Source organism: Vidua chalybeata, chromosome 1 (assembly GCF_026979565.1).
Source record: "Vidua chalybeata isolate OUT-0048 chromosome 1, bVidCha1 merged haplotype, whole genome shotgun sequence".
Lineage (NCBI taxonomy): Eukaryota > Metazoa > Chordata > Aves > Passeriformes > Viduidae > Vidua > Vidua chalybeata.
The window spans coordinates 13201178-13227228 of NC_071530.1; the positions used below are offsets into that span (position 1 = coordinate 13201178).

At 38.8% G+C, this 26051-nt stretch overlaps 1 protein-coding gene across 6 annotated transcripts in view; it reads right to left on the reverse strand.

Moving 5' to 3' along the window:
* Window positions 1-13152: 13152 nt before the first annotated feature.
* CCNY (cyclin Y) overlaps window positions 13153-26051 on the reverse strand; it is a 120232-nt gene continuing 107333 nt past the window's right edge. For 5 of the 6 annotated variants that reach the window (XM_053940522.1, XM_053940545.1, XM_053940538.1 and 2 more), the window contains 3 exons: window positions 25384-25550; window positions 21940-22102; window positions 13153-16236 (listed from right to left, as the gene is read on the reverse strand). In XM_053940522.1, coding sequence (XP_053796497.1) covers window positions 16120-16236; window positions 21940-22102; window positions 25384-25550 — 447 coding nt within the window. In that variant the 3' untranslated portion in view covers window positions 13153-16119. Of the gene's footprint in view, window positions 16237-19769; window positions 19868-21939; window positions 22103-25383; window positions 25551-26051 lie in introns of those variants that run through there. The other variant, XM_053940532.1, reaches the window with a different exon arrangement.

Sequence of the window (26051 nt, forward strand, 5' to 3'; positions counted from 1 at the left end):
TCAGATTTGGGATGTTGCTCTGTCCTTTTTAACCTGGGCTGTGGCAAGGACAAGCATACTGTGAAAACCTAGTCAGGAAATAGTAACAATCCCTACAAAAGCAGCTGAAGAAGGACTCTGTGTGATATAGCAAGGGAGAAAAGTGATTTCCTGACACCTGTGGGGTGCCAACAGCCTGGCACAGGCTGGGCACTGCAGCCCTGCTTGTGTGCTTCGACCCATGACTGCTCTGGGGGAGCAAGGGGAGCTCAGAGGGAGCTGTATGGAGATACTCCATGACTTGGGGGCAGTGCAGCTGGGCTGAGCTTTATGACTGAGCACATCTTACCCAGGTAAAAGGTAAAACTAATACTTACATAAAGTAAAAGATACCCGCACAAAGACTTTCTCCCTAGCTGTCTGCTCACAGGTTTTGCAACACCTTGGCAGAACACAGAGTGTCCTCTCTGTAGTAAGCACCATCCTAAGGAAGCCGTAAAAGTGGGGTTTGAAAAGATGGCCCTTCAAAACCCTTTGTCTGTTACCTGTGTAAAAAGATTTTTAATTGCAGTAGTAAATACAGAAATGTTATTGGTTTCAGAATTGAATTATGTAAAATACTTGCCAAACTGCCATTTCTTCTGCTACCAACTTTTATTTATGGTTAGTGATGATGGTTTTAGCTTCATTTACTTACAAACACATGCTTTTTCTTTTTTTTTAACCAGAGATGTGTTTGTGTGAGAGAAGTAAGGGAAGGAAGGAAAGCTGTAGAAAGTCAATAGAGAAAAGATGCAAACGGCCAAGATATGAATTATACTGAGGTATGAAGGTATTCCTGGTTAAACACCCTTTGTCAAAAATAAAGTCAGGAATGCCAAGATGGTGGCAGGATATGAATGCTCAGCAGCTGCATCCACACAATAGGCTATAAATTGTCTCTGTCAATATTGTTGGTTAAAATATCCTTGCTTGTCGTTGCTGTGAGACCTCTACCATTTGTGGAAGAGGGATAACAGCTAGGAATTTAAGCCCCCAGATCGTTGCCTGAGGAACTATACCAGGCAACAACATCTGATCCCACAGCATGGGTGCACTGAGATAGGATGGCCCATTTTTTTCCAAAAGAAAGCAGGCACTCTCCAGAGTCACGGTGCAGCTTAGCTTAGGTCAGAAAGCTTGAATTACATTTTAGCTTTTTCAGACAACTTTAGCTTTTTTTAATTTTAGCCTTTCTAGACAGCTCATATCTCACTTGAATCCAGTGCTTCTCCTTTCTGTGGTGCGTCCTCTTCCCAAGCCTCTGCCACCAGTTCACCTTGGGCTCCAGTCTGTGGTGGTTGTTGTAAAATATTTGGTCTCCACAGAACCATATGCTTTAATTTCCCCACCCCTTGGCTCAGCACTATATTTCAAGCCAGGGTCCCCATCATGGCTGAAGATATTCACCACACAATCCCCCTCATTTATTATTTATTTTTAGCTGTTCCTTGTATTCCCTGATGGCCTGTAAGGACTATAAAGAAATAGGGAGAGCATATTACAGACATGGGTGTAGCAGCACAGGACCCCAGCTCTGCAGTGCCACCGGTGGGTTTGGCACCATTTCCCACATCAAATGATGGGCACGTGGTGCACAGCCCCACCACTCCACACACTGCAGCTCTAGAATCTCACAAACAACTCTTCCCAACCTAAAGAGGTGCCAAATCTGTGAACTTGCACTACATTCTAGTTAAAAAGAGAGGCAGGTAGAAAAAAAAACGAACATGGTGCTGGATAAAGTTAAACTTTGAAACCGAGCAGTACCTCACCACATCTGATTTTAGGAAAGGCCCTAAAAGCCACTGGAAAGCTTTCAGAAACAAACTATGAAACATAAGACACAACTTAATCTATTTTAAAATTCACAACTGCTGTCCACATTTATAACCCCTTATCATAGGTCTAGAGCTTGATCCTGCAAAAATTCACAGATATGACTCCATCACTGTGAGAGACCCGCTGAAACACTTGGAACTACTGGAACTGCATCTCACTGCAGTGTGGACCTGTGCCACCTCTCCAGGCTTAGACCTGGGTTACTTCACAGAGCAAAGACGCTTCAGCTAGTCCTTGGCTCAGAATGACAGCCAGAGGTAAGACAGAGTTAGTTGGAAGTCACTTCAGGATCAAATCTGTCACCCAAATGACAGATCACAATCTACATCATACATCAAAAAATCTCCCAGAAAATAAAAGCATCCCTCCAGTGTAGCAAATCCCAAACCCATCTGTTTTACCCAGTCAAGACTGACATTAGTGACACCAAAGTGAAGTGAGAGTTACTGAGGGAGACTGCACCTGGCAATGAAGGAACATTCCTCTACTAATTTAATTAATGTTAAGGCAAAACAGGTCATCATAGCAGCTTCCCTAATAGACAAAGGGATCTGGAATTTTAGCCCAGGTCCTTCGGCGTATTGCAATTTAAGAATGAAAAAATACAGATGCGTATTTTAAAGCCTAAGTTAAAAATCTACTTAGAATGTTTCTAGTTAGCAAAAATTATGTGTTAGTGATGAACCTTGCAGTAAATCTAGCTCTTCTGAAGGTGATTTGTGAATGGGGGAAGGGGGGAATCTATTTGGAAGGAACAGTAAACATTAAAAGGCAATTTATCTTGGTGACCTTATTTTAAAATTTGTGAAATACAGCAGAAGGGGGAGAGAAAGAAGCAAACTAGCCATGAAGGACTATAAGAAATTAGTAGGAAAAGCTGTCCAGAACAAATGCTCTTTTTAAGACGTATGTGCTACACACACACATGTATGTAAATCCTCACAGCACTCGCACAGCCAAGGAGCCAGCACAGCATGGAAAGCCCTTTGCTTTGCACAGACACATGCAGCACTGCACACTTTGCATTCCCTGGGACCTGTCCAGCTGCCACTTGGGTGTTGCTGCTGCTGTTCAAAAGGAGCCTGTGCCCAGAACAGCCAGCATAGCTACTCAGCCATGGAGAAGGCAAGGCAATCACAGCTCCAGCTTTTGGGTACAGATCCTACACACCCTGAGGTAGGGGAACAGTGAAAGTTTTCCATCACGAAATATTCCATGGGGAGCTTAAACAATGTGTTCCTATTCCCCACTGCTCAGCCTCTAACCCATCAGTCTCCAGAAGCAGCAGAGTTGAGTGCAAGGAAAGGAAACTTCCAACAAATGCTCCTTCCTCTTCCCCATCCCTTCCTGCCTTCCATTCTCAGGGAGGAGCTGCATGCAGACATTTTCAAATGTACATAAATGCCAATGCATGTGTGTCTAAAACAGCCCAGAAGGACACCCAGAACAGTGAAGTTCAGCTCATTTTTTAACTGCTCATATTGATTGGATTTGACCTTGCTGACTCCCATACCAGCTCTGTCCTCTTGGATGCCAAAGCCTGGTGCCTCAGAGCCTCACATGTGTTGTCTCACTGTTCCTCTACTAATTTAGTAAACCTAAAAAAAGACTGTGTTCTACTGCGTGCTCTTAGGGATTTAGACCATTCTCCCACATTGTCTCAAACAGAGTCCCTTATTCTAAACATCTGAGTATTCAGCAGTCATATTTCTAAAGGGAACCTGCTTTTAAGTGGAAGACAAATGGAAAAAGCCGCTCTTCCTCAGACTCTGGCTCAGAAACTTCACAGCTACTCAACCAAGAATTTTGAACACTTCAAGACAGATATGAAGGAAAATTAAATAATGGAAAATATATTCTCATTCAGGAGCTCAGGGTTAATTTCTGCAAAAGTATTTAATTTACTAAGTAGTAAAAGTACAAAATGAGTCCACTGAATTTTCAAAAGCACATTATTAGTTCCTGCTCAACTCCCACTGAAACTGGTAGCTACATGAGCACATGACATTATTACTGAAATTTGCTCTGCTGTAACATAAAAAAAATCTTGTATAAGAGAGAGTCCAGCTCTTTTTAAAATTTTGCACTTAACATTTAACACCTAGTTTTACAGTTACAGTGCCAAATACAGAACTGAAGGTTTGGAATGTTTAAGGATCCTGTATTTTATGATGAAGCAGGTGATTTCACATTTTATTAGTGCCCAAAATCTGGCACTAAGGAGTTCTTCCCTCAAGCAGGTCCACACCAAGCAATGATCAGGCAGGCAAAAAGCATGGTGAGCTGATACCACGGAAATAATTTACATAAGAAAAAGGTCTTAGGTAATTGGAAAAGTGATTTTATTATAAACAGAAGATGGCAAGAAAATCTTTGGGTCACCATATTTTAAATTTAATACTTTGTTTCTCAGTGTGAATATTTTTAGAGCTGTGGAGGGCAAATTTCCCTGTTTGCACCATGCATAACAAAAGAAGTTACTGTGCTGGTTCTGGATTTCAGTAAATAAATCTGTCATCTTAGATTTAACATACAGGCAGCCACTGTGGATTTAAAACAAGAGTTCTTTACACCTTCTTGTATTTCATGGCTGATCATTTTAAGAAACAAACCCTTTACTGTTGTTTCTGAACACTGACACTGCTTTTTCTTGTGCCATGGACAGATGCACTGTAACTATGTGGTCATTAAACCAGGCACAGGGGAAAATGCTAAATGAAAGGAGGAAGCTGAAAAGAGAAAAGGGATTTTCCCCCTCTAATTCACATACAACTTAAACTTCAGGAACCACTGCAGGCAGTCCCAATTGTGGATTTCTTCTAACACATGAAGAAATGTCATTTTCAAGTCAAATTCATTCCTATGCAGAAGTCAAAAAGTACATTGTATTAAATGTCATCTGTGTGTTGAAAATATGGCTTTAAATAAATAAAAGCTGTATCCTGTGCATAATAAAATCCTTATCCAGAAGGGTACTTCTGTCTAAAGAGAATGTGTACATCTATCATACTGCTTCAGAATGAGAAATTTTGATCTTCAGCCATGTTTAATGAACAATGAAGGGAAAAATATAATACTCCTCATAGCTGCTACTCACAGCTTAATAGACAAAAGAGTTACTAGATTTCTTGCACTGATATCAGGATGTACAACTTACGTGCATCTGGCCATTTAAAGGACAACACGAAAATGAGTTTTTGCACCTCACCTTTATGAGATGCACATCAGCTTATGAGGTTTTATGAGGTTTGTTTTGACCTTAAACTGTGACCTGCTAATAGTCTGTATGTTTTAGTCTACTGTAGCCTTGTAAAAAGTTATTTAAACAAAATTCAGATAGGTCAACCTCCACAACATTAGGAAAAATTACCCCAAATTTTTATTTCAGGATTTGAATTTGCCCTCAGCCCCAAACCTTTGCTTTACAATACAGTCCTACCATACCAGGTGCCTACAGTTTCCATGGTTTCTACTTTGTTTTCTTCCAAGAGCCATTTTTAATAATCATTACTAATGAACTCAGCATGTACTGGGCAGTACACAAGGAATTCCCTCATTAAACTGCAATAACATTTACATTCAGTGCATTCTATCAACCAGGATTTTTTGCTTTAAAGAAAAAAGGATCATAAAATTCAGCTTGATGGCTCAGTCCTTAGTAAAATTAATAGGCGTTCAATACTCCACTGTCATTCATTCCTTTGAAAATTCTTACCACAACATCAAAAGGGTAACAAGGACCCTGAAGGATTTATTCCAATATTTTAGAGAGCAAAGGAAAACAGACAGGAATGATCAAGAGTGGATTTCCCCACAGGACCCATCCCCAAGGCAGGCTGGGAACACACAGCACTGCTCCCTACCTTGGAGCAGCTCCCAGTGTTACCCAGAGGCAAAGAAATCTCACATGATGGATAAATGCACTGGCAAACATCCTGCTGGGTCAAAGCAGAGAGCAGTAGGATTTTGCTAGGAAGGTAAAACACGGCAGAAATTGGGAAGTGTCACAGCATAAGCCACAGCTCATGTCCCAGTCAAGATGGTCACAATACACAGTGTCACCATACAACTTCAGAAAGCTTCAACCCATACACAATAACACCTTACCTCAGCAGAAGGCTTCAGGTGCCTGACCATACAGAGTAACGTCTCATCACTTCAGAAAACTGCAAGCATCCACCCTTCCTGTTCTTTAGCCCAACCTTTTATACCCTCATGTTCCTGCATTGCCCCTGTGTGCCCTCTGTTCCCTTTGGTGGTTGGTCAGCACACCTGGGCACTCCATGGCTCATTGCTGTCAATGCTGCTCACCTGCTTCTCACAGCTGTGCCCACTGGGGATGAGGCTCAGCCACAGTCTTGCTCCCAATTACCACAAACTGTGTGCCTGGAGGGAAGAAGACCAATATAGGTCCTGTTTGTTTCTAAATTATAGTGTGAGAGTCTAATTTCCATGAAGGAGCAGGGATTACTGATTATGCCCCATTTACTTACCCATCCCTTGCACAGCAATTCAGCCTCTCAGTTTACTGTGCCCAGCACAAACACAGAATAAACCACCTCTCATTTCTTCACTTGCTCTCCTTAAGCTTTTTTCCAAAGGTGGTTCCCCCTCAGAACTGAGAAATACCTCCAGCCAACCACCTTTGCCTCAGCAAACCTTTCAGACCACCTGGGCAAAGTGATTTTATCATTCCAAGATATCAAATAGCTTCCACTGAAAATTCTTTCAGTACCAGTAACAGAAACAAAATTTTATTACTACAGCAAGGCACAAACGCAGCACAAAAAGACAAAACAGGGCCATTAGCTCAATCTTTCTGCCTCCTCTGCATTATGACAGATACTTTGCCATTTCAATCTAATCTACAAAATTGCTACCAATTACTGTGTTCCTGACACTATTAAAAATTGTATTAGTTCTTTTAACTGGTGTAGTGGGCTGAGTGCTGGCAAACCCAGGACAACTGGCCACAGACATTTATGGATATATTCCCTTGTGACCTGTACTGTGCCTCCTAACTGCTGTTACTATTTCAGTTTCTCTTCTTTTTTCCCCCTCACATTTTTTATATTTTGCTGCTTTCTCTTTTGACTGCCTTCACTTCCCTTCTTGGGGAACAAAATATTTAGGCCATCCAAAAACTCCTAGGAAACACCTCGAAGAGCAGTTGTTTAAGTACATTAACCCACAAAATTTGCCAATGATGTTTTCATTTCTAGGGACTCAATCCAATAAATCACCAAACAGAATCATGGTATATGATATATCTGCATTCCTGAATAAACTGTATTCTTTTATGTACATGACAAAGGAAGTTATGTCGTATTTATGTATATATAAGATGATTTCTTTCAATGGACACAGTCATTTATATGCAAAAATATAGACTTTAGAAGGTCTTACATCTTTGAAATTTAGCATGTGTGCTTCAGGACATGCTTAAAATGCATTCCCCCACAATAATAATGTGGTTTGTCACATAGAAAGAATCAGAAGGACAAAGTTTTTCACTTTAATGTTACAGCTACTCATGGACTCATTAGTATGGACTAATTCTCCTGTTAGAGGTTTGTGGCAGAATCCCCCAGACCCCTGTTTCTGATCTGCAGGAATTCCTGTGCCAGGTTGTGATGCTCAGATAGGCAAAAGCAATTTTCAGTTCAAGTAATGTGGTCCTCTACCATTCCTTCCTGCCTTCAGCAATTATATGATTCATCCCTCAGGTTCAGAGGTTTCAACTCTTCTAATGTTGATAAAGTAACCCACAGTCCCTCAGGTGAGCTCTGCCTCCGCTCTCAGGGCAGCTGTTCTTACACAAGTGATGAGGCTTCCATCTTGCCTGGCCACTGATCTAATGCACAAACCTCACTAAATACACTGCTGAAGAATGTGCAGATGAACCAACGAAACCAGGTCAGGCTGGAAGGGACCCTGAGCAACCTGGGCTAGTGGAAGGTGTCCCTGCCCGTGGCAGGGCTGGAGCGAGGTGATCTTTGAGGTTCCCTTCTGACCCGAACCATTCTGTGATGGTTACCAATAATCTGTGTGATCTAACACTAAGAGAGGCATTGCTGCTCGTGCAAATATCACAAACTGGAGCAGGGAGGAGGCCCAGCCAGGTGTGTTTAAAAGTGCCAGGAGCTCTGCCAGCAGGCAGATCCCAGACACCGGCACAGTGACAGGTACAGCACAGGAGGAGGCTAGGAAGATGCAGAGATTGATGCATGAGATCCATGCAGTGAAAAACAGCTGCAAATCTGCATTAGGTGAGAGATGCACTGGGGCTGCCCAGTCACACTGACCCAATTACACTTACCTGTGTCCCACACACCTCCACTCAATAACACAAACCAGTGCAGACTCACAGAATTCAATCATTTCAATGCCCAGAGTGGCAGCTCAGGCTTGTGGCTGCAAGGATGAGGGTAAGGAACTTGTGGGGTGGGAAGCCTGAGTTCCTCACCTGCTTCCTCAGTCTGGTGCTGACTCAGCTCAAGGGCACTTTTCCACTGCCCCAAGAGATCCTCTTCTCCCACCCTCCTCTATCACCCACCATTTTATATTGCATTTCAGCCTGATTTCCCTGGGAATGCACCTCAGGTCTTAAAGGGTTGATGGAGTTGCGGCTTTCTATTCAAATCCAGAGAAATCCTGCATTCAGGAGAACACAGGACATTCGGCAACAGATGCCGAGGCTGTTTCTAGGGACACTTTATTAGGAAAAGCTGAGAGAGTCTGCTGTAATTTTTTTCTCTAATTTTTAGAAATTAAAGCTACCGATTTCTTTTGTTCTCTGCACCCCCAATCCTCTGAAGCTCTCAGCTTATACTGAAAGTATTAGAAATATGTAAAATTTCTTACAAATACTGGAAAATGGTTAGAAGTTCCTTGTTCATGTAACAGGATGAAGCTGACAGGCAAAAATCTGCAATCTTGTACCACTGGATTTACCTATTCTTAGTAAGTCAAAGACAAATGCATTCCTTAGCGGGAAAACAACAGGTTCAAATGACATTTTAAATAATTGCTTTTTCTATTAGCAACTGCCATAGAAATTCCTCATCTAATGCAATGAAAACCAAAAATAAATGCTCACATGCATACCTGTACTGAGTAGTCAAGGAAAAGCTCAAGTCTGAAATTATAAAAAAAATCTGAAATAGAAAAATTAAGATGCTGATTTGCTATATATTTTGGAGAAAGCTTAAAACTGATTGCTTGCCCTGGTTCTTTTTTCTAAGAGAAAATTATTTTAGAAAAGGTTAAGGGAAAATGTCACAGCTGGGAATCAGATGTCTGAGCACACAATTTCCGCTAACATATGGTTCAGCTATGTGCACACTTTAAGGGGCAGAACAACTTTATTCTGCCACATGCCAGCAAAACAGACCAGAACAAAAAAAGCCTTTCTGATGTACAAAAATGAGAGGCCACCACAGAAAAGCAACAATTTCAGTCTAGATTTCTCACAGGTCAGAAACACCGACAGTGTTCTCACTGGGATTCATGATTAAATGGGGAAGCAGAAGAATCAGGCCAGTCCTTCGATCACTGAAGCTTGGTGTCAGGGTGACATGACCACAGTTTCTCTTGATGAAGTCAGTACTGTCACTTTATGCTTTGAAGTATTTATTTCTGTTCAGCTGAAGGAACCATTGATCCAAAGCCTTCAATCAGGCAAATCTGGAAGATCACCTTACCTGACAGCATTCAAAATTATCAAGATACACCCAACTATTTTCCTAGGTTACGAGAATCATTCCTCTAGTTTCTCAGAGGACAGACTTAGAATAGGTGCCCTATAAAGCACTGGTAGAGAACACATTCAGACTCATCCCTATGGCAGAGTGTAAGGTACTTACCTGTTGGCAGTAATAAGTTAAATATTTAAGTTATAAATGCTTGTGGTGATGTACACATTTAAATCATTCTAACTTTTGTGCAAAGCAATGATGTAAGTTGGAAGATAATTTTCCACCTCTGTTCAAAACTCTGCTGTGCAAAACTACTGTAACTGCAAAGGACTTGGGGCTGGATTGCTATTACCAGGGGATAGGGGGTAGGAGGCTGTTCTCTGCAATTCTTCTCACCTCCCCAACCTGTGACTTCAGAAGTGGGACTGACATGTACTGAGAGTTGTCACAAGCAGGAGACTCTCATTACTTAATGCTCATACTGATGAAGCCCCACAGCAGCATCAGGCTATCCCCGGCAGCTTTTGTTCTTAACAAGAACTCTTACTACTTCTTTTATTTTAACTTTTTTTTTGGTAAAGTCTACCTTCAAGTATTACTGATTATATCCTAATAATTAACAATGTGTACTAAGCTGTTGCCTACACAGGAAGGCCACAAAAGGAAAAGGATGTTATTATGGAAGTAAGGTGACCACCAATACTTTCCAAACACTGAAATCATGTACCAACATCAAGCTAGTTCTGCCATTCTAATGCTCGATGTTCAAGATTATTTAGTGTATGTATTTTACATACTCTTCTGTACCATTTTTCTCAGTACAGCCTGGTCTTTCTCCTCCCCAGATCAATGAAAAACACTCTGCATATCCTGTCCCATTGAATAACCCTTAAACTCTTTGCCCGAGAGATTTAACACCATCACACTTCTGAAAGTATCAGTGCCTTTTGGTATTGAGAGCATAGAAAGTACAAATACATTTCTCCATCTTTATTTCCTGGACTATTTTTAAAATATACACACTGAATTGTGCCTCATAGCCCTTGTAGCACACCACACCAATCCCCATCTTTTTGGCCTCTCCTTTTCCTACAGCAGAATGCTTCACTTGCCTGAAAAACATGAAAGAGAAGTATGTGGCCACAGGATAATCTGTATTGTTTAAATATAAGACAGCAAGGGTATCACAGCTGCCAGTTCCCAAGATACTGTTTCCATGGAGAGTAATTTATATTAACATCTAAAGCATAGGGGTATGAAAACTCAGAGCAGTGAAGCAAGGAAACCTACAGCTAAGAGAAGAATTAGCTCTATACTTAAGTGTGCAGTGGAATCTCTTACATGAAGGTGATGTCTTACTCTAATACCTGTTTAGAGAAGCCCTCATGTCACATGAGTAAGTCTTCATTTGCTTTTTGAGGATTCACTTCACTGCCAGTGAATTCAAAGGGGTGGCAGTGCTATTTTCAGAGATTTTCCAGCTTCAAAGTTTTACTGCATTAGTTACCACAGCACCCTAGTCTATGTGTCAGAGATGCAAGGAGAAAGGTCTGAAATTAAATCAAGTACATTAAGTAAAGGATGTAAGTACATTGGGAAATTGTATTTTATAAAATACAATTTTTGACATTTTGTTGTTGTTTGCTGTTCTCCATCTGTTGGGACCATTAATATCTTGAGCTTTACAAACTCTTAATAAAGGTTCTGGGCAGCTCATAGGTATACAGCCACATTTCACCACACCAAGAAGCTTGCTTAGCTTATCTTCACCAAACAATATCTCCAGGTGTAACAGCTGAAAGCCTCTGCTGATAATACCAAAACACATTACACATGGAACAACAACCCTCTTTTTTCAGACCAAATTGCATCAGGCCAACTATTCTAGAAGGAGCACAAGAAGTATAGCCTATTTGTCCTGCTCTGTCATCTGCCTTTCTTCAATTTGCCATCCTGTTGCTTCTTTCTTCAGTGGGAAGAGTGCAGTGATCCAGGCCAGGCAAGAAATAAACTCGAGTCTGGCTTTCTTGGATATAATCATAGAAAAGCTTGATTAGGGAAGGACCTTAAAGATAATTTAGTTTAAATTCTCCTGCCATGAACACTTCCAGGGATGGGGCATCTCCAGCTTGTCTCAGCAACCTGTTTCAGTGCCACAATGCTCTCAATGCATTCAGTCCTTTTCAAGCTGTGGTTCTGCAACTCAGCAGTTACTTTTTGTGGATTCTCGTAAGATCCAGAAAAGCAGGTTCACACACACTATGAAAAAATCCTTTTCAACATCATAATCTACATCTGCTATCACTATTGTTTTCCTTATAAGCAGCAGCTTTTCTTCTAAATCTTGTTTCCCTTTTTAAAGCATTTTCACAGAACAGTGGTCGCTACACATCTGCCATCATTACCTTCAGTTCATGCAGCTCAGTCTCACCAGTTCTGTGGTTTCCTCAAGATGGAGTTCAGTTGATGAGAAGAAAGACAAAAAACAGCAGAAAGACACTTACTGCACTTTGGGTGCAGTACATTTCCACGTACATCTAGGTGAACTCACACAGGTATGTTTGTGTTTATAGTTGAGCTGATTTCTCAGAACCCATTTGAGACGATAAGTGGGAACTTCACCGCAGAGTAGGCAAATGCTGCCAACAACTGCCAATTCAAGAAAAAAAAGTTCTGATTACAGAAAAATGTGTTTTACACAGAAGTGAGAAAAGTACTAAAAGCTAGGCTGAGTGGATTCCACATGAAGACCAAAAAGAAGCAGAGAGCAACACGAGCCCACAGAGGATGTGCAGCACTTCAGTCAGGAGTTTAAACATGTCACTGGGAAATGAAATGCTCATTACCAGCTAAGGATGACTGTAAATAATTTGTTGCTTCAGGTGTTAAGATTTCGGGGGTTTTTTCTGTTCTTTCAGTTCCTCTATCCCCTCCTCCCACATACTGGTATTTTTATATATAGCCAACACTACCAGATGTCATTCTGTCATCTGCCACCATTACACCATTGCCCTTTTCTGATGAGGTTTTTGTTACTTCTAATCTCTATATTATAGCCAAGATTTCTGGCATTAGGGGAGCTGGAGAGAAAGGTGTTAAAACACAAAGTCTTAGTTCAGACTCCGTAAATGTAAACAGCAATTATGCAATATATGTTAATCTAAGAAAAATCCCAAAATCCTTAACAAACCAAAACCATTACCCTGCTATAGGATAGGATTTTGTATATTTTTAGCAATAGAAAACATGCATCATTTGAAGAGCTGACTGGATTTGTGGAAGGTGGAAAAAGGTGATTTGACCATTTTGTTTTTGCACTTCATCCCATGACTCCAGTGCTCCCAGTCCCACATGACAGTGTCTGTCAGAATGATATATGTCACTGACAAACCATGAAATACAAACAGCAAATCAATTATTAAGAGGCTGCATGGTGGAAAGAGGAATTATGGCCAAAACTCTGGGCTGCATACAGATGAATGATTAAAACACTACAAGATGCCTTTTTCAAATATTGATCCAATTATCAACATGTAAATGACCAAACAAGTGGCCCACTGGCTCAATATATAAAAATAATTCATTAAGACAATGATACTTGAAGGGACAGGTTTATTATATCTCCTACACCTTTTCAATTCTGAGCCGGTGACCAATGCAATAATGAAAACCTTAATCCAGAAAACATTTACAGCAAAACACAATGTCTTTGTGCTGTTAATCAAAATGTTATATGGTTCTCCTCCCTTCTTACATCTCCAGTGATTCTCTAACTTTGCAATGGTATTTTCCATACAGTAATGCTGAAAAAACTACACTAAACACAACATAAGCCTAAATAATAATTCATTTTTAATTACCTGGTATAGACTATCTTGCAAACAAAAGACACTTTTCAGATTTACTGACAGGTACTGTATTTTTTGGCAACCCTGGAACAAACCAGAAGAAAAAGCAAAGAATCATTCTATAACCATGAGGGAAAGAAACATCCATCTAAATGTAGAGGATTCATATGGTAAAACTAAAGAAAAAAATCCACACTTAGAGCAGATTTTTTTTTAATTCTTAGTGCAAGAAACATAACCAAGTTAATCACAGAATCAGTACTAATTAAGAATATGGAAAATTCTCCTATACAGAGGTAGAGTCCAGTGCACAAGGCTAAAACGATATTCAATAGTCTAAACAAGACTGAGCCAGGTTTTACGGAATCCACTTTTTAAAGTATCAGACTGTATGTACATACATACAATAAATAGACTATACAATCTTTAAAGTAGTTTAATAAACTTCACAAAAATTATAGTAGATGCATTGATATCTTTACATAATCCAAAGTTCATATCTCTATCACCCAGAAATGGATAAAACCAATATTCCTGATATCAAGTTAAATGGAAAATAGTTTAGCAAAGTGTTGATAAATCAAAATATTTTACATATTTTAAAGCCTAAATTTATGCTTATAAAGGATGAATTTCAAATGCTCTGAAAATGTTCCTTTTGATACTATCTGTAAAGAGGTTTCAAATGCTGTAATTTGTTATAAACACTTGCCTTACATTCCATGTTCAAGGGAAAATGGACTTGGATACTCACAGTTCTGATGCATTGGCACAACAAGAAGTGATGAGAATTAGATTATTTTAATGGCCCAAAGAACATCAGGAGAATTTATGGACAAAGCCTTCATGTCTCAAACTAAAGAAATCACATTGGAAAGCTAACAGGAAACCGTTTGGTTTCACTGCTTCCATCCTGTGGTGCCTCCCTGCCTGGAGGCCCCGGATTAGCATCACTCTGGGAGCCAAGTGTGCATCTCTGGGCCCCCAGGTAGCTACAAGCCCATAGGGCTTAACAAAAGAAACATGGAATCTTTGTGGGTTACAACAGTAGTGCACAAATCAGGGACATCTGCTGCCATTCCCTTCAGTGATAGTCACAAGGACAGGTTTCAGGGAACTGAGAGCTTTCAGCTGTATCTTTCTAAACTGTGCAAAAAAAAAAAAAACAGAAAAAAAAAAAAAAACCCAAAAAAACCCCAAAAAAAACCCCAAAACAAACAAAACAAAACAAAATCAAAAAAAACCCACAAACCAAAAACCAAAACCAAAAAAAAAAAAAAAAATCTGGGAAAAAAAGTCACCCTGTGGTGTTATGAAGCAAATATGCTTATACTGACAAGTTATTTTGTATAAAAGGTTCTTACAATTGCCAAGGTGGGGAACAGCCACAGTAGGAGCGAAATAATAACAACAGAGGAGTTTCATAATCTGAGTTGGAAATTATATTCACAGTTCAGTTACTTTTAATTTCTATAAGCACCTACACTGAAAAACATGAGGGTTTGTATTTTAGATTCCAAATCAAATCTCCTTGTGACAGATACCTTGTTAAGATTTCCATTCTGCTCTTCTACAGGCCTTCTCATTGGAACAATTTTTTTTATTATTTTTTATTTTATACAAACAGACTCACTTTGATTTAAAGTAAACATATAAAAATTGAGAATATTGCTTGCAACAATGGACCTGGAGGTGAAGGAATGAACTTGTCAGGCCATAAATAAAAAAATCTCCTTCGAAATGAATGAATTCTGCTAAACTTCTAACGTTATGAAAATCTGCAAAAAGGATCACAAGATCTGCTGCAAATTTCAGAGATTTGGCCCAAGTCTTATCATCATCTCAAGACTTTAACAATTGTATCTTTATATTGCGGAAAAATAAATGATTCCAAGTACTCAGGAAGGCACACGCACCCAAGTATACTATAAATAAAACACATAATGAAATTACAAAGATCTTCTGATCCCTGTACACACTTTTGGTTCAGCACTATGGTCAAGTTCTCTTTTTTGAAAAACAATAAAAGGCATACAAGAAATGTAACATATGCATAATAATTAAGAAGAATAATGCTAATAAGACAGGTTACAGAGAAAAGTGCAGTGAAAAAACCCAACGCTATTTATTCAGGGGCTTGTGCTACTGCAAATACCGACTTTTTATTTCCTGCTGTGCAAGGGGAAGAATTTATCCTGGGAAGCAGCAATGAGGAATGCAAAAAAAACAACAACAGCAACAAAAAAAGATATTAAGAGAAACCTTTAAGATGGAACTCTCCCAATGTCATTCCTCTAGTGCACAGTCATCTGACTACATGTTTTTTTTTCATGCTGCCATTTCCCGTCATGAGTACAGTATAATAGAAAATGGCAGAGTTCTTAAATATTTTTCTGCCTCTACTTCATTTTTTTGTTTCTTCTTCCAAGCACCCGATTTGCTGTTTCCTCATAAAAGTGTAAAGCTGTTAGTGGAAGTGAGAAAATAATTGTTGCCGATCTTCTCTCCCGAACACCGATTTCTCCATTTCTCCTTCCGTTAGGTATTTCACTCGTGTGCTACACAATGGGGAGGCACTGTAAAGGCAGCTTGAGAGATTTAAAAATAAAAAAAAAACAAAAGTCTTTTTTTCTTTATCCCCCCGCCCCCAGCCCATTCTGAAAAAAATGGATGGATGAAACAGTACGTCCGTAGGAATATTCCAGTCTCCTCTGTTAGGAGATAATTGCAGGGGACCATCTAACCACAGTCAGATTGTCAGCACTGACCGACCGCTTCTTTGCAGCTTTCCTGAAGTCCTTGTATTTATCTTCACACAGGCGAGAAATGGCCTGCAAGAGAAAAGATGAAAAACCCTCAATGGCACTGCCCACAGCTGTCCAGGTAAAGCAAGACTAAATGCAGATTTCTACATACAGGTGGAATTACAAAAGTCATTTCATTAAGCAAAACACATAAACATATGAAGACATTCTCCTCAAATCCTAGTTTTCATTTCATTTGTCTTGGAAGGAAGGCTTGCATTGCCTCACATGGCAGCAGAAAGACTCAGCATACCTCAAGCCTTTTCTCTGAAGGTGAACCATCACAAACCTCACTGAGGGAGCTGACAATGCTTATCCATTTCTACAAGGTAATTGGTGTATCATTCTTCATAGATGAAAAATCGTGGAAAACTTAATAAAACAACTATAGAAACTGTAAGTGTATTTGGAGAATTTAAAAATTGCGTGGCTCCTAAATATTTTATTCCCTAAAAATCTTGTAGTAATTATATTTTTCTCTGTTGAGAAATGGTCTTGCAGAACACTCACCCTGCTTTGCCTCCTGAGCTGATGTTAACTCACCTTTCAGAAGCAGATGATCATTTCTATGTGACCAGGCTATCATATATAGTCCCACAGGGAAATGAAACTCATATTCAGAATAATTTAATTCATGTTATAAATACATAGTCATTTTTAAACCTTTTGAAAAGAGAGACAAACATTATTCAAGTCTCAATGCCTTTTATGCTATACTGGAGTTAATGTTTGATGTTTCTTCTACTGATTTTAGCCAAGTTTAAAAATAGTATTTATTATGGACCTCACATGCATGAATTTACTGTTCCCTAAAATAGCCTATCAGAGTTCATATGGCTGGGACAGGCTGTGGTTGGCATCAGTAGAGATGTTAACTCTGGCAATCAAACTGCAGCGCTGCAGAGAAAGCTCACTGCAAGGAGTATTCAAGGTCAAATTCAAAAATACGACAAACTAAAGCAGCATTTTTTATTTACTCAGGAATGCTTTCAAGTTGTGCCTTAAGATAAGATGTTTAATAAAGAGTACTGTACAAACAAACCCAGTAGAAGTGTTTGATTATAACACAAGGCATTACAAATAATTAAACATCCTGACTCCATGGTTCATCATTTTCTCTCTTGATCTTTACCTCTATAGCACAGCAAATTGTAGCAGTGAAGAGTCCTTTAATTTGAATAGTCCTGCAAAGACCAGGGCCATGTATGGCAGAAGCACACAACTCATACATCTGAGTTCACCTAATGCTCTGGTCAAGCCAGCCACAAAACATCACTAAATCAGAAAACAAAGCTAACAAAACAAAACAAACTCAAACCCCATAACAGCATAAAACCTACCACCACCAAGAGAACAGTTGCTACTTTTTAGTTGAAAACTTCAAGTATTCTTATTGTTTCTTAGACTGTAACTTCATGCACTTAAAACTCCTTAATAAAATCTTATTTAATTTAACCAGGAACTTGATGGACAAAGAGAGTTTCTGCAATTGAATCAGATTTAAAATTCAATAGGTTAAAAATGTTTATCTATGAAATACTGTGCCAAGGCATGATAAAGGGGTGAACTTAGGTGGAGCTCAGCTTCTTTTAGCTGCCAAATCAGACTATTACCTTAGGCATCCAATAGTCAGAGAAGGTAATCACTTCAAAATTGCCTGTGTGACACAGGAAAATTTCTGTTCTGGCACTTGGTCAGACAAAATGAAATGTTGCTTGGAAGTGGCACTTAATATTTGGCATCTCTAGGCTATGCTGATGAATCATATGGATAAGAAACACTGCCATTTAAAGCAGCTCTGTATCTAAAGATGCCTCTTCATCTGCAAGTAAGTTAGAAAATCAACATTTGGAGCCTACTTGGCAAGGTAGTTAGTCAACTTTAGTATAACATATGGGGAAACAAGAAAAGCAGAAAATTGTAAATATTTACTATTGTCCTTCAGTTAAAATAAATCAAAATAGCTATAATCACCTTTCTATCATCTGATAATTCTGTTGCTTTTATTGCTAGAAAAAGAAACCAATTTTTGACAGTTACAAGGGACCATTTCTCATGTCAAATCAAAACATTCCTAAAACCCAGCAACACTAATCCATCATGTTAAATTTTGTTGGACTTGGCTGTAATGTATGTATTCAGCTAGAATGCATACACATATATTCTTCCATTATACCCATGCATACACAACTAAAGTCAGTTCCCTTGCTGAATTATATGACTCTTGTAGAGATTCCATCATTGGAAGAGGGGACAAATAAGGAGAAACAAGGCTGGAGAATGACAATAGTAGTTAGTAGTAGTAGTAGTAGTAGAAGCAGCAGTACAAATTTTGGCTGCACGCATGTTTGTGAAGGGCAGGAAAGCAGCAGGTTATGGGCTCATTATCAGGAATGCACAAAGGCACTGTGAGTGCTGCACACCCTCCAAAAACTGACAAACCAGAGGAAACTGAGCAGGGACAAACAGCAGGTAGTCCTCCTTAATTTATAAAGCATGAGAAAAGCACAACTGGTTACCCCTAAGACCCAAAAAGGTGAGCTTTGCTCTGTTTTGCTCTTCCTTTTCTTGCGGGCTTTGAGGATTCTGAACACACAAACACACAGAACTGCGGTCAATTCACTGTGACACTGGAAAGCTGAAGAGATATAAAGACATTTCTCTGCTTGTAACTTACATATTTTTCTCCTGGTTTTGTCTGTTTGAACCATGGGGCTATATCTCTTTCAGGTCAGGAAAACAGCACATATTTCAAAGGGTTTGAGCTATGTGCTCAAGTACCATCCTAACAATAAAGATCTCAGACAACATCAGTTAAACTGGGAGTGCACTAATGAGTGCTCTCAGAAAATCTAGCCTAGAAACAAGCACAGTGCTAAGATCACAAGCAGCAATAGGACAGACATGTTTTGTCTACTTAACCCAAAGAGCAGAATCTGACTCATATTTAGCTCAGTACATGGGAGAAAAACCAGGTGCACGAGTAGGAAATTATGAACTAGTGGATTCAGGCTGGACACCCAACAACCTTTTTGGCAGAAAAAATTCTCCCATATTAGAAAACAGGTCTCAGGAAACGCAAAGGAACCCTTAACATTTGACATAATTAAAAGAAAGAACAAAACACACTATAACATATGCTGTTTGGAACAAACAGCATTGGCAGGTGGACAGAGTGGATGATCTAATGAAAGTTTATTTGCCATTTTTTACCTGCCTGATTCCATAGAACAGGAGAAAAAAAAACAAGAGGGTTCATAAAAATGGTTTCTAGCTACTAGGTGGACTGGTATAACAAATCCAGGACACTTCAGTCCACAGATAATTAAAAAGTAAAAAAAAAAAAAAATTCCTTTCAATTTGTCATTTAAAAGACAAAGCTGCTTTTTAAGTGTCAATTCTGAGAACATTAAATAAGAGAAAACCTCCACTGCAGATGCTTGAGAAAGTGATGTAATTTTTAACAAGTACTGCAATCTCTCGTAACACCCCTAAGCTGATGGATCTTGTCCAGCACTTCCCTGTGGTGAGGTACATTTCTTACTAGCCTTGTCCTTTTAGATCTTTTTAGGGTGTTTTGTCATCATCATGGGTATGTCAACTTCATGATGTTTGCAGAAATCACAATGCAGATTCTGCCATGTCAGATCTAACGCTTCTGTTTTAAATACAAAAAAAAATAGATTTAAAATGCAAAAATAGCAAAAATATCTTATAATATAGCTATTTCTCTATGCAACACCTTTTGTGATCTCAAATTCCATAGGTTGTTTTAATCTTAGCACTGAGCAAGGTCTTTTTAATTTATCACACAAGGCAAATCCTTCCACTGCATGAATACATTTGCTGTGAGGCTGTTGTCTTTCATCACAGACTGCAGCTTTTCTCTCGGTATCAAAAATATCACAGCCTGTGTGGTACTACATCTACTCCACCTGACAATCCAGGCAACTGTTTTAAAACAGAGAACTCTGGTCTGAACAGCACACGAGAGACTACAGAAGTGCTGCAAATGCATTTTGATGACTCTTGGCAAGCTAAATGCTTAACTGTGCTCCGGGAACTGGGCTATAAATTATGCTGTCAAGTACTTTCAAGGGCACTCTAATGACAACCACGTACTGCCAGGGAACAAGGCAATTCCCTTCCTTCTGGCCACAGAATATAGAGGCAAGGAGGTGGCAGACCAAGCTGGTTCACAGCAGATACTCCTCCTCTACCCTGAAGACATCCCTTGGCTAGCAGGGTTATTTACAGCCAACTTCTGCTGGCATGCCCAATGGGGAAATTTTTAATAATACAGATTTATTGAAAAAATATTCCATTAGTTCTTTTTAAATATGCCCTTTCTTTAGCTAGTACAGAAGAATTACTACTATTCTCTGGCTATTTACAGTCATTTCCCATTTTTCTTTTCTTCTAAGGTTTTAGGAGCTATCACTGTTACATTCATTTGTAACCTGCTGTTATACATTGTGTGTGATATAGATGGACAGTTTTAAGAAACTGTGGGCTAAATCAAAAAGTAATTCCTGTAATTTTATATATGTAATAGCACTTACAATCAAGACTCCCATAACTCAGTAAAACACCTCTTTTCAAGGTGTTACAATCAATCCAAATGAATTTTTATTTTAATATTCTCTTTAATAGAAAGAAAATCTGATGCAAATTTAGATCACACTCCATACATTCTTATTGGAGCTACCTGTGCAATTTAGGAAGAATATTTAAAAAGAATGGGAAATAAATCTTAAATGAAATTTTCTTTGATTCTTTCTCCACCACTTTTAGCTCCTATTAGAGTCACAAACAAGTCAATTAACCTTCCCACGCACCATTCCCCCCACAAAAATGTGCATAGAACTGCCTGCCTGTTCTACAGGAGCACTAGGAATTTCAGAACATGCAAAGCTCAGTCTAACCCACAGGCAAACAACCTCCAGTGCAAAGATGTTATATAATTAAAGATATGTACTCTTAGAAGCAGCCAGCATCTAATGAAAATTTTTAAAATTAGTAACAAAATGCACACCCAGTGCAATAATGCCCATATTTAAAAAATATATCCAAAAAACTAGGAAAAATATGTTGCAGTCTTGCAAAGGGCGCACAATTAGCTGATAATTTAAATCCCTCCTGTGTCTGTGGTATTCACAGTGCCCAGCATTTTACAGGTTCAGACCACCCAACAGTGCTTCTGGCATATGGGATATCCACATCTCATAAGCATTCATGACTTATTCACTGAAGGCGTGTGCTCATTTCCGTTCTCTCTTTACTAAGAAAAACACCATGGGAGATAAACGCGGATCCACATGAAACTGAGCACTTGCAGAAGAAGAACATGGAATAGCTGTTTTCAGTAACATTTGTTAATATTCTGTCATTTAAGGTGGATAATCAGTTTTAAGAAACCAAATGAATGAACAACAATAGACTGTGAACACAATAATTGTAAAACTTGTGGGTACTTTCACAAGGCCAATATAGACAACTGCAACTGAAAAGAAATGGAAAGCAAGGTAAGGTATGAAGCAAACTGGGTCAAAAAGCTGTCCCCACAGCCATGAATACTCAAAGCATAAATAAAACCATTATGAAATTCAGGCTCGTGATATCTAATATCTCATGGGAGTATCTGGGAAGAGATGGGAGAAGAGAGAAACAGCACAGAAATTCCTAATCCCCCTATATATTTAATACAGAGCAATCTAAAAAGAGTCTTACCTCAAGTTTATATGCCCTGTCCCTGCTGAGGGGCTCCAAGGGAAAACTCAGGTTATTTGCTTCTGCCAGGGAACGTAAATCAAAATAATACTTGGCATAAACACTGGAGGGAACATTAATATTGAACTGTAACAGCTCAAGAAACTGGCGTTCCAGCTCATTCCTGTGGAAAGGAGATAAATATGGACACATATTTCAGACTGTGCATTCTGAATGTGATTTTACTTTAAATTGCAAATGGTAAAAACCAAGTTAATTTTTTATTCTTGTCATATGCAATTATCCCAGCCTAAGGTTTGACCTTCTTTACCAAGTTCTATCGGTGTACTCACACCGAGGAATAGGAGAGATGCTGCACCTTGCAGCTGCTACTGCAATGCCAATCAAATGCAGATAAAAGTTTTGCTAGTGAAAAGGCACCTTCGTCAGTTTAGCTAACACAGTTTTGGAAAGAAAACCTAGCAGGGAAATACATTTCTCGTAGTTTCTGCTTTACTTCCACTAGGTGGGTCTGCACACACAGCTATGCCACAACACACATACCCCTGCCCTAAATTTGTCAGGCTCCTCTCATAAACACTGCAAATTAACACATAAATCACTGAAGAACATATTTACTCCCTGCACCTCTTCATAATCAATTGTTTAGAATTAGTCATGAGAAACCCAAATTCTTCATCATACTCTCTTTATGAACAGAATAAAGCAATTTTTCCCTTAGACATGCAACCGAAATTCACAGTGGTGCTCACATGTTTTTCAGCATCTAAACAAAACATGTTTGTCCAAATACCTGATAGGAACACAGCTCCTGTTTGAGTTCCCACCCTGTAAAACTTTAGTATACAAATACATTATTACCTACACCAATACATTAAAAAGTACATTGAGAAATAACTCAACTAACAAAATTAAGGACTGGAAATTTTCATTAATTGTTCAGATATCCTACTTAATACTTATGCAGGGACATATGATACATTCAGAACAGCAATTTCAAAATATGAGAAATAAAAAAAATAAATAAATAGGTGGTGGAAGCTATCAGTGTTTGTTGAAGAGCCCAGAGACTGCACTGCTGTGCTTCCAGTGGGCATTGACTGATGATTATGTTGTCTTTAAGTTACATTTTGACTGCTGTGCAAATGTGCAAGGAATATGAAATAAAAGTTGCACAGTTGGCAGTAGAAGAGGAAGGATCTGAAGATAGAAAGTACTAGTACAGTAGTTTTTTAACACTGAATTATTTTTCTCCTTCTCACTCTTTACCCTCATATAATTCTTACATCATAAGCATTGTCCTTCCTTATCCTCACTCTCTGTGCCAAAATTCTATGTTTATATAATGATAAATGCTAATTAATACTAAAAGACTAACTAAAAGCTGGATATGGAGACTTTGGCTTAAATTCTCACAGTTGAAGATTCCAATTTAAAAATCCAAGTAAAAAAAATTCTAGAAATAAAATCAAAATATTACCTTTACATGTCCTTTTATACTGCCAAGATTGTACATTCTGCAAGCTAAGCCTAAAGTTCTATGTTAATTGATAATATAAAGCCTATTTTATTGGCAGAAGACATTGTCAGTACCCTATTTGAAGAGTACCCTCAAAAATCTCAAATACACAGCCTCAGTTTCTTATTATCCCCTATCTACAAGATTTCAAAGTTGGATCAATAGATTAGCTACAGGTCAGATAGGACAAAAACATACACATATTTCTTACTGAACTTATGTAATTTAACTAACCACCATACCCTTCTTACCTCATACATCTCCCTCAGACTGCTTTAGCATGTGCTTTCCTGGTCCATTCCTCAGAAATTCAATATAATGCCACATACATGACTACAGATACCCACTGCACTTCAGTACTCCCAAGTTCTCCACTCACTTTTAGGCACAGTTCACTGCACTGATGCTGACTTATAAAACCCTGAAAGGTCTGCTTGATGCTTTGCAAGATACACTTATGCTAAATGATTCACACAAATGGAAGATTTTGACCTAGATCTTCTGCCTTACTAATACAATGAAAGGCCCTGTCTTGCTTAGAGCCAGACACTTCAAAATCATCACACTGTACTGTCCCAGCTAACTAAAATATAAGAAAGAAAGAAAAAAAAATTCACCACATTGCAGATAGAAGGGAAACAAAATTTGGAAAACCTGACAGCAGGAACATAAGCTCCAGAATCTTTGCTGGGGGATTCACACAGAGCCCTACACACAAAGCCCATGAACTACATCACCAAGTACATACAGAGAGCTTAGGCTCCCCAGAGGCTTCTGGGTTTCCAGTTTCTGAGAATCACAAAATCTTTTAAGGAAAGGATAAGACACTGAAAATCCTTGAGGACAAGGACTCATCACAGTTTGGCTTAGGGAATGTGCAGATAAGGGCTGATGTGAGCACAGGTCTGCCATGTGAGTGTTGGTGTTATATAGCTCAAGGGCAGCTTCTAACAGTAGCACCATCACACGTGTTTGTCAGAAACAATAATCTCTTTTTCTGTTTCCTTTTGCACTGTCTTCAAGAAAAGCCCTGAGAATTATCAATTTCAAACCTCACATTTATAACCATTCCTGATTAATACTGTCATATGGCACAGTGAAACCTGTGACTCTGCTTCAAGCTGTTCAGCACTGCAGCTCAGGTCCCAGCTTCAGGAACACCTTAAAAGCACCCAGATTTGCCTTGGAGGAGAAGTGAATGGAGGGAGACCCTTAGTGCTAGTGAATACTCAAAAAGCAGGAGAAAAGGATCAAGGGGAAAAATTTAACTTTGCAAAATCACTTAGATTCCACTTAGTCAGTTAAGGAACCATTAGCAAATTATTCTGCATGGAATAATATTGCACACAGAAATGTCAAGGGCCCGATTTTGGTTCTTGTCCATCTTATCTCCCTCTTATTTTGGAAACCTCATTCTGTCTGGATTTTTAACATCTTGTAAACTAATGCAGCAGGACACTGAGGGGTGAGGGGGGAAAATGTCAAAACCCAAAAGCATCCATTTTAAATAATGGCAATAAATAACTGGGTGATGATCTAAAGATCATTAAGATAATTTCCTTTCCTGCCTTACATATCCATTTACATCTGCATGGAGAATTAGCATGACAGTAAATTATGCTGACGTGAATACATGCAGGCTCACTGGATGTGGGGAATTTTATCAAACCATACATTTAAATATTCTGTAGATTTCATTATTGTGCATGAATGTCCAGTGGTAAAATAGACTTCAACCAGAAAACAAAAAAAATTCACGTCTTCTATGTAAGCAGCTGTCAAGCTGACCTCATGCCATCTATCAGCATTCATCATGGTTAGATACAACACAAATATACAAACTTTGTTCAATTGATGAAAGAGCTTCCCATGACCCTCACAGACACAGATCTTGGCATTCGTTGACAAAAATAAACTTCACTCACATGTCTTCGACTGTGATATCCTTCAGGATCTGGCAGTAATCCACGTTCCACACTGCCTGGTCGTCCCAAACTTTAGATGCCAGTAGAATTGCCCCCAGTACTATTCGCTTCCAGTTTGCTGGACAAATATCTATCTCTGCATAAGTTAAGAGTCTTTCAAGATATACCTGTGGAAACACATCAAAATCAAGACTTGATCTATTTTGCTACGAAGTAGAAATGAAAAAGAAAACGATTCCCATTCTAGCAATTCTAAAACAGTATGCTGTTAAAAATGCTTTCAAGAAGATTATTTTATTATAAAAGTTGTAGTTTCACATGCATGGCATGTTAATGCAAGGCTCAAAACTGGATGTGACAAATCCACTTTAGTTGGCCTTTGCCTTCTGATCCTATTACCCATTTCAAGAGGTCAGACACCAGACTCCAAAATACACCATTTCTTATTTAGCTGTGATTTCCCCCTGCCTGCCATCCTAAAGCTGAAGAAAATCTTAATGTTATGTTATAATACTGTAAAACAAAATATCACTAATTGCTAAAAAATTTATTTTCCTTCTTAAGGAAGGCAAACTCTTATTTAAGAACAAAATTCCAAATTATGTGTCAAGCCCATTAGTGAAGATGGAAGTTTGACTTTTTATTTAGCAGATCATTCTGAAAAGACT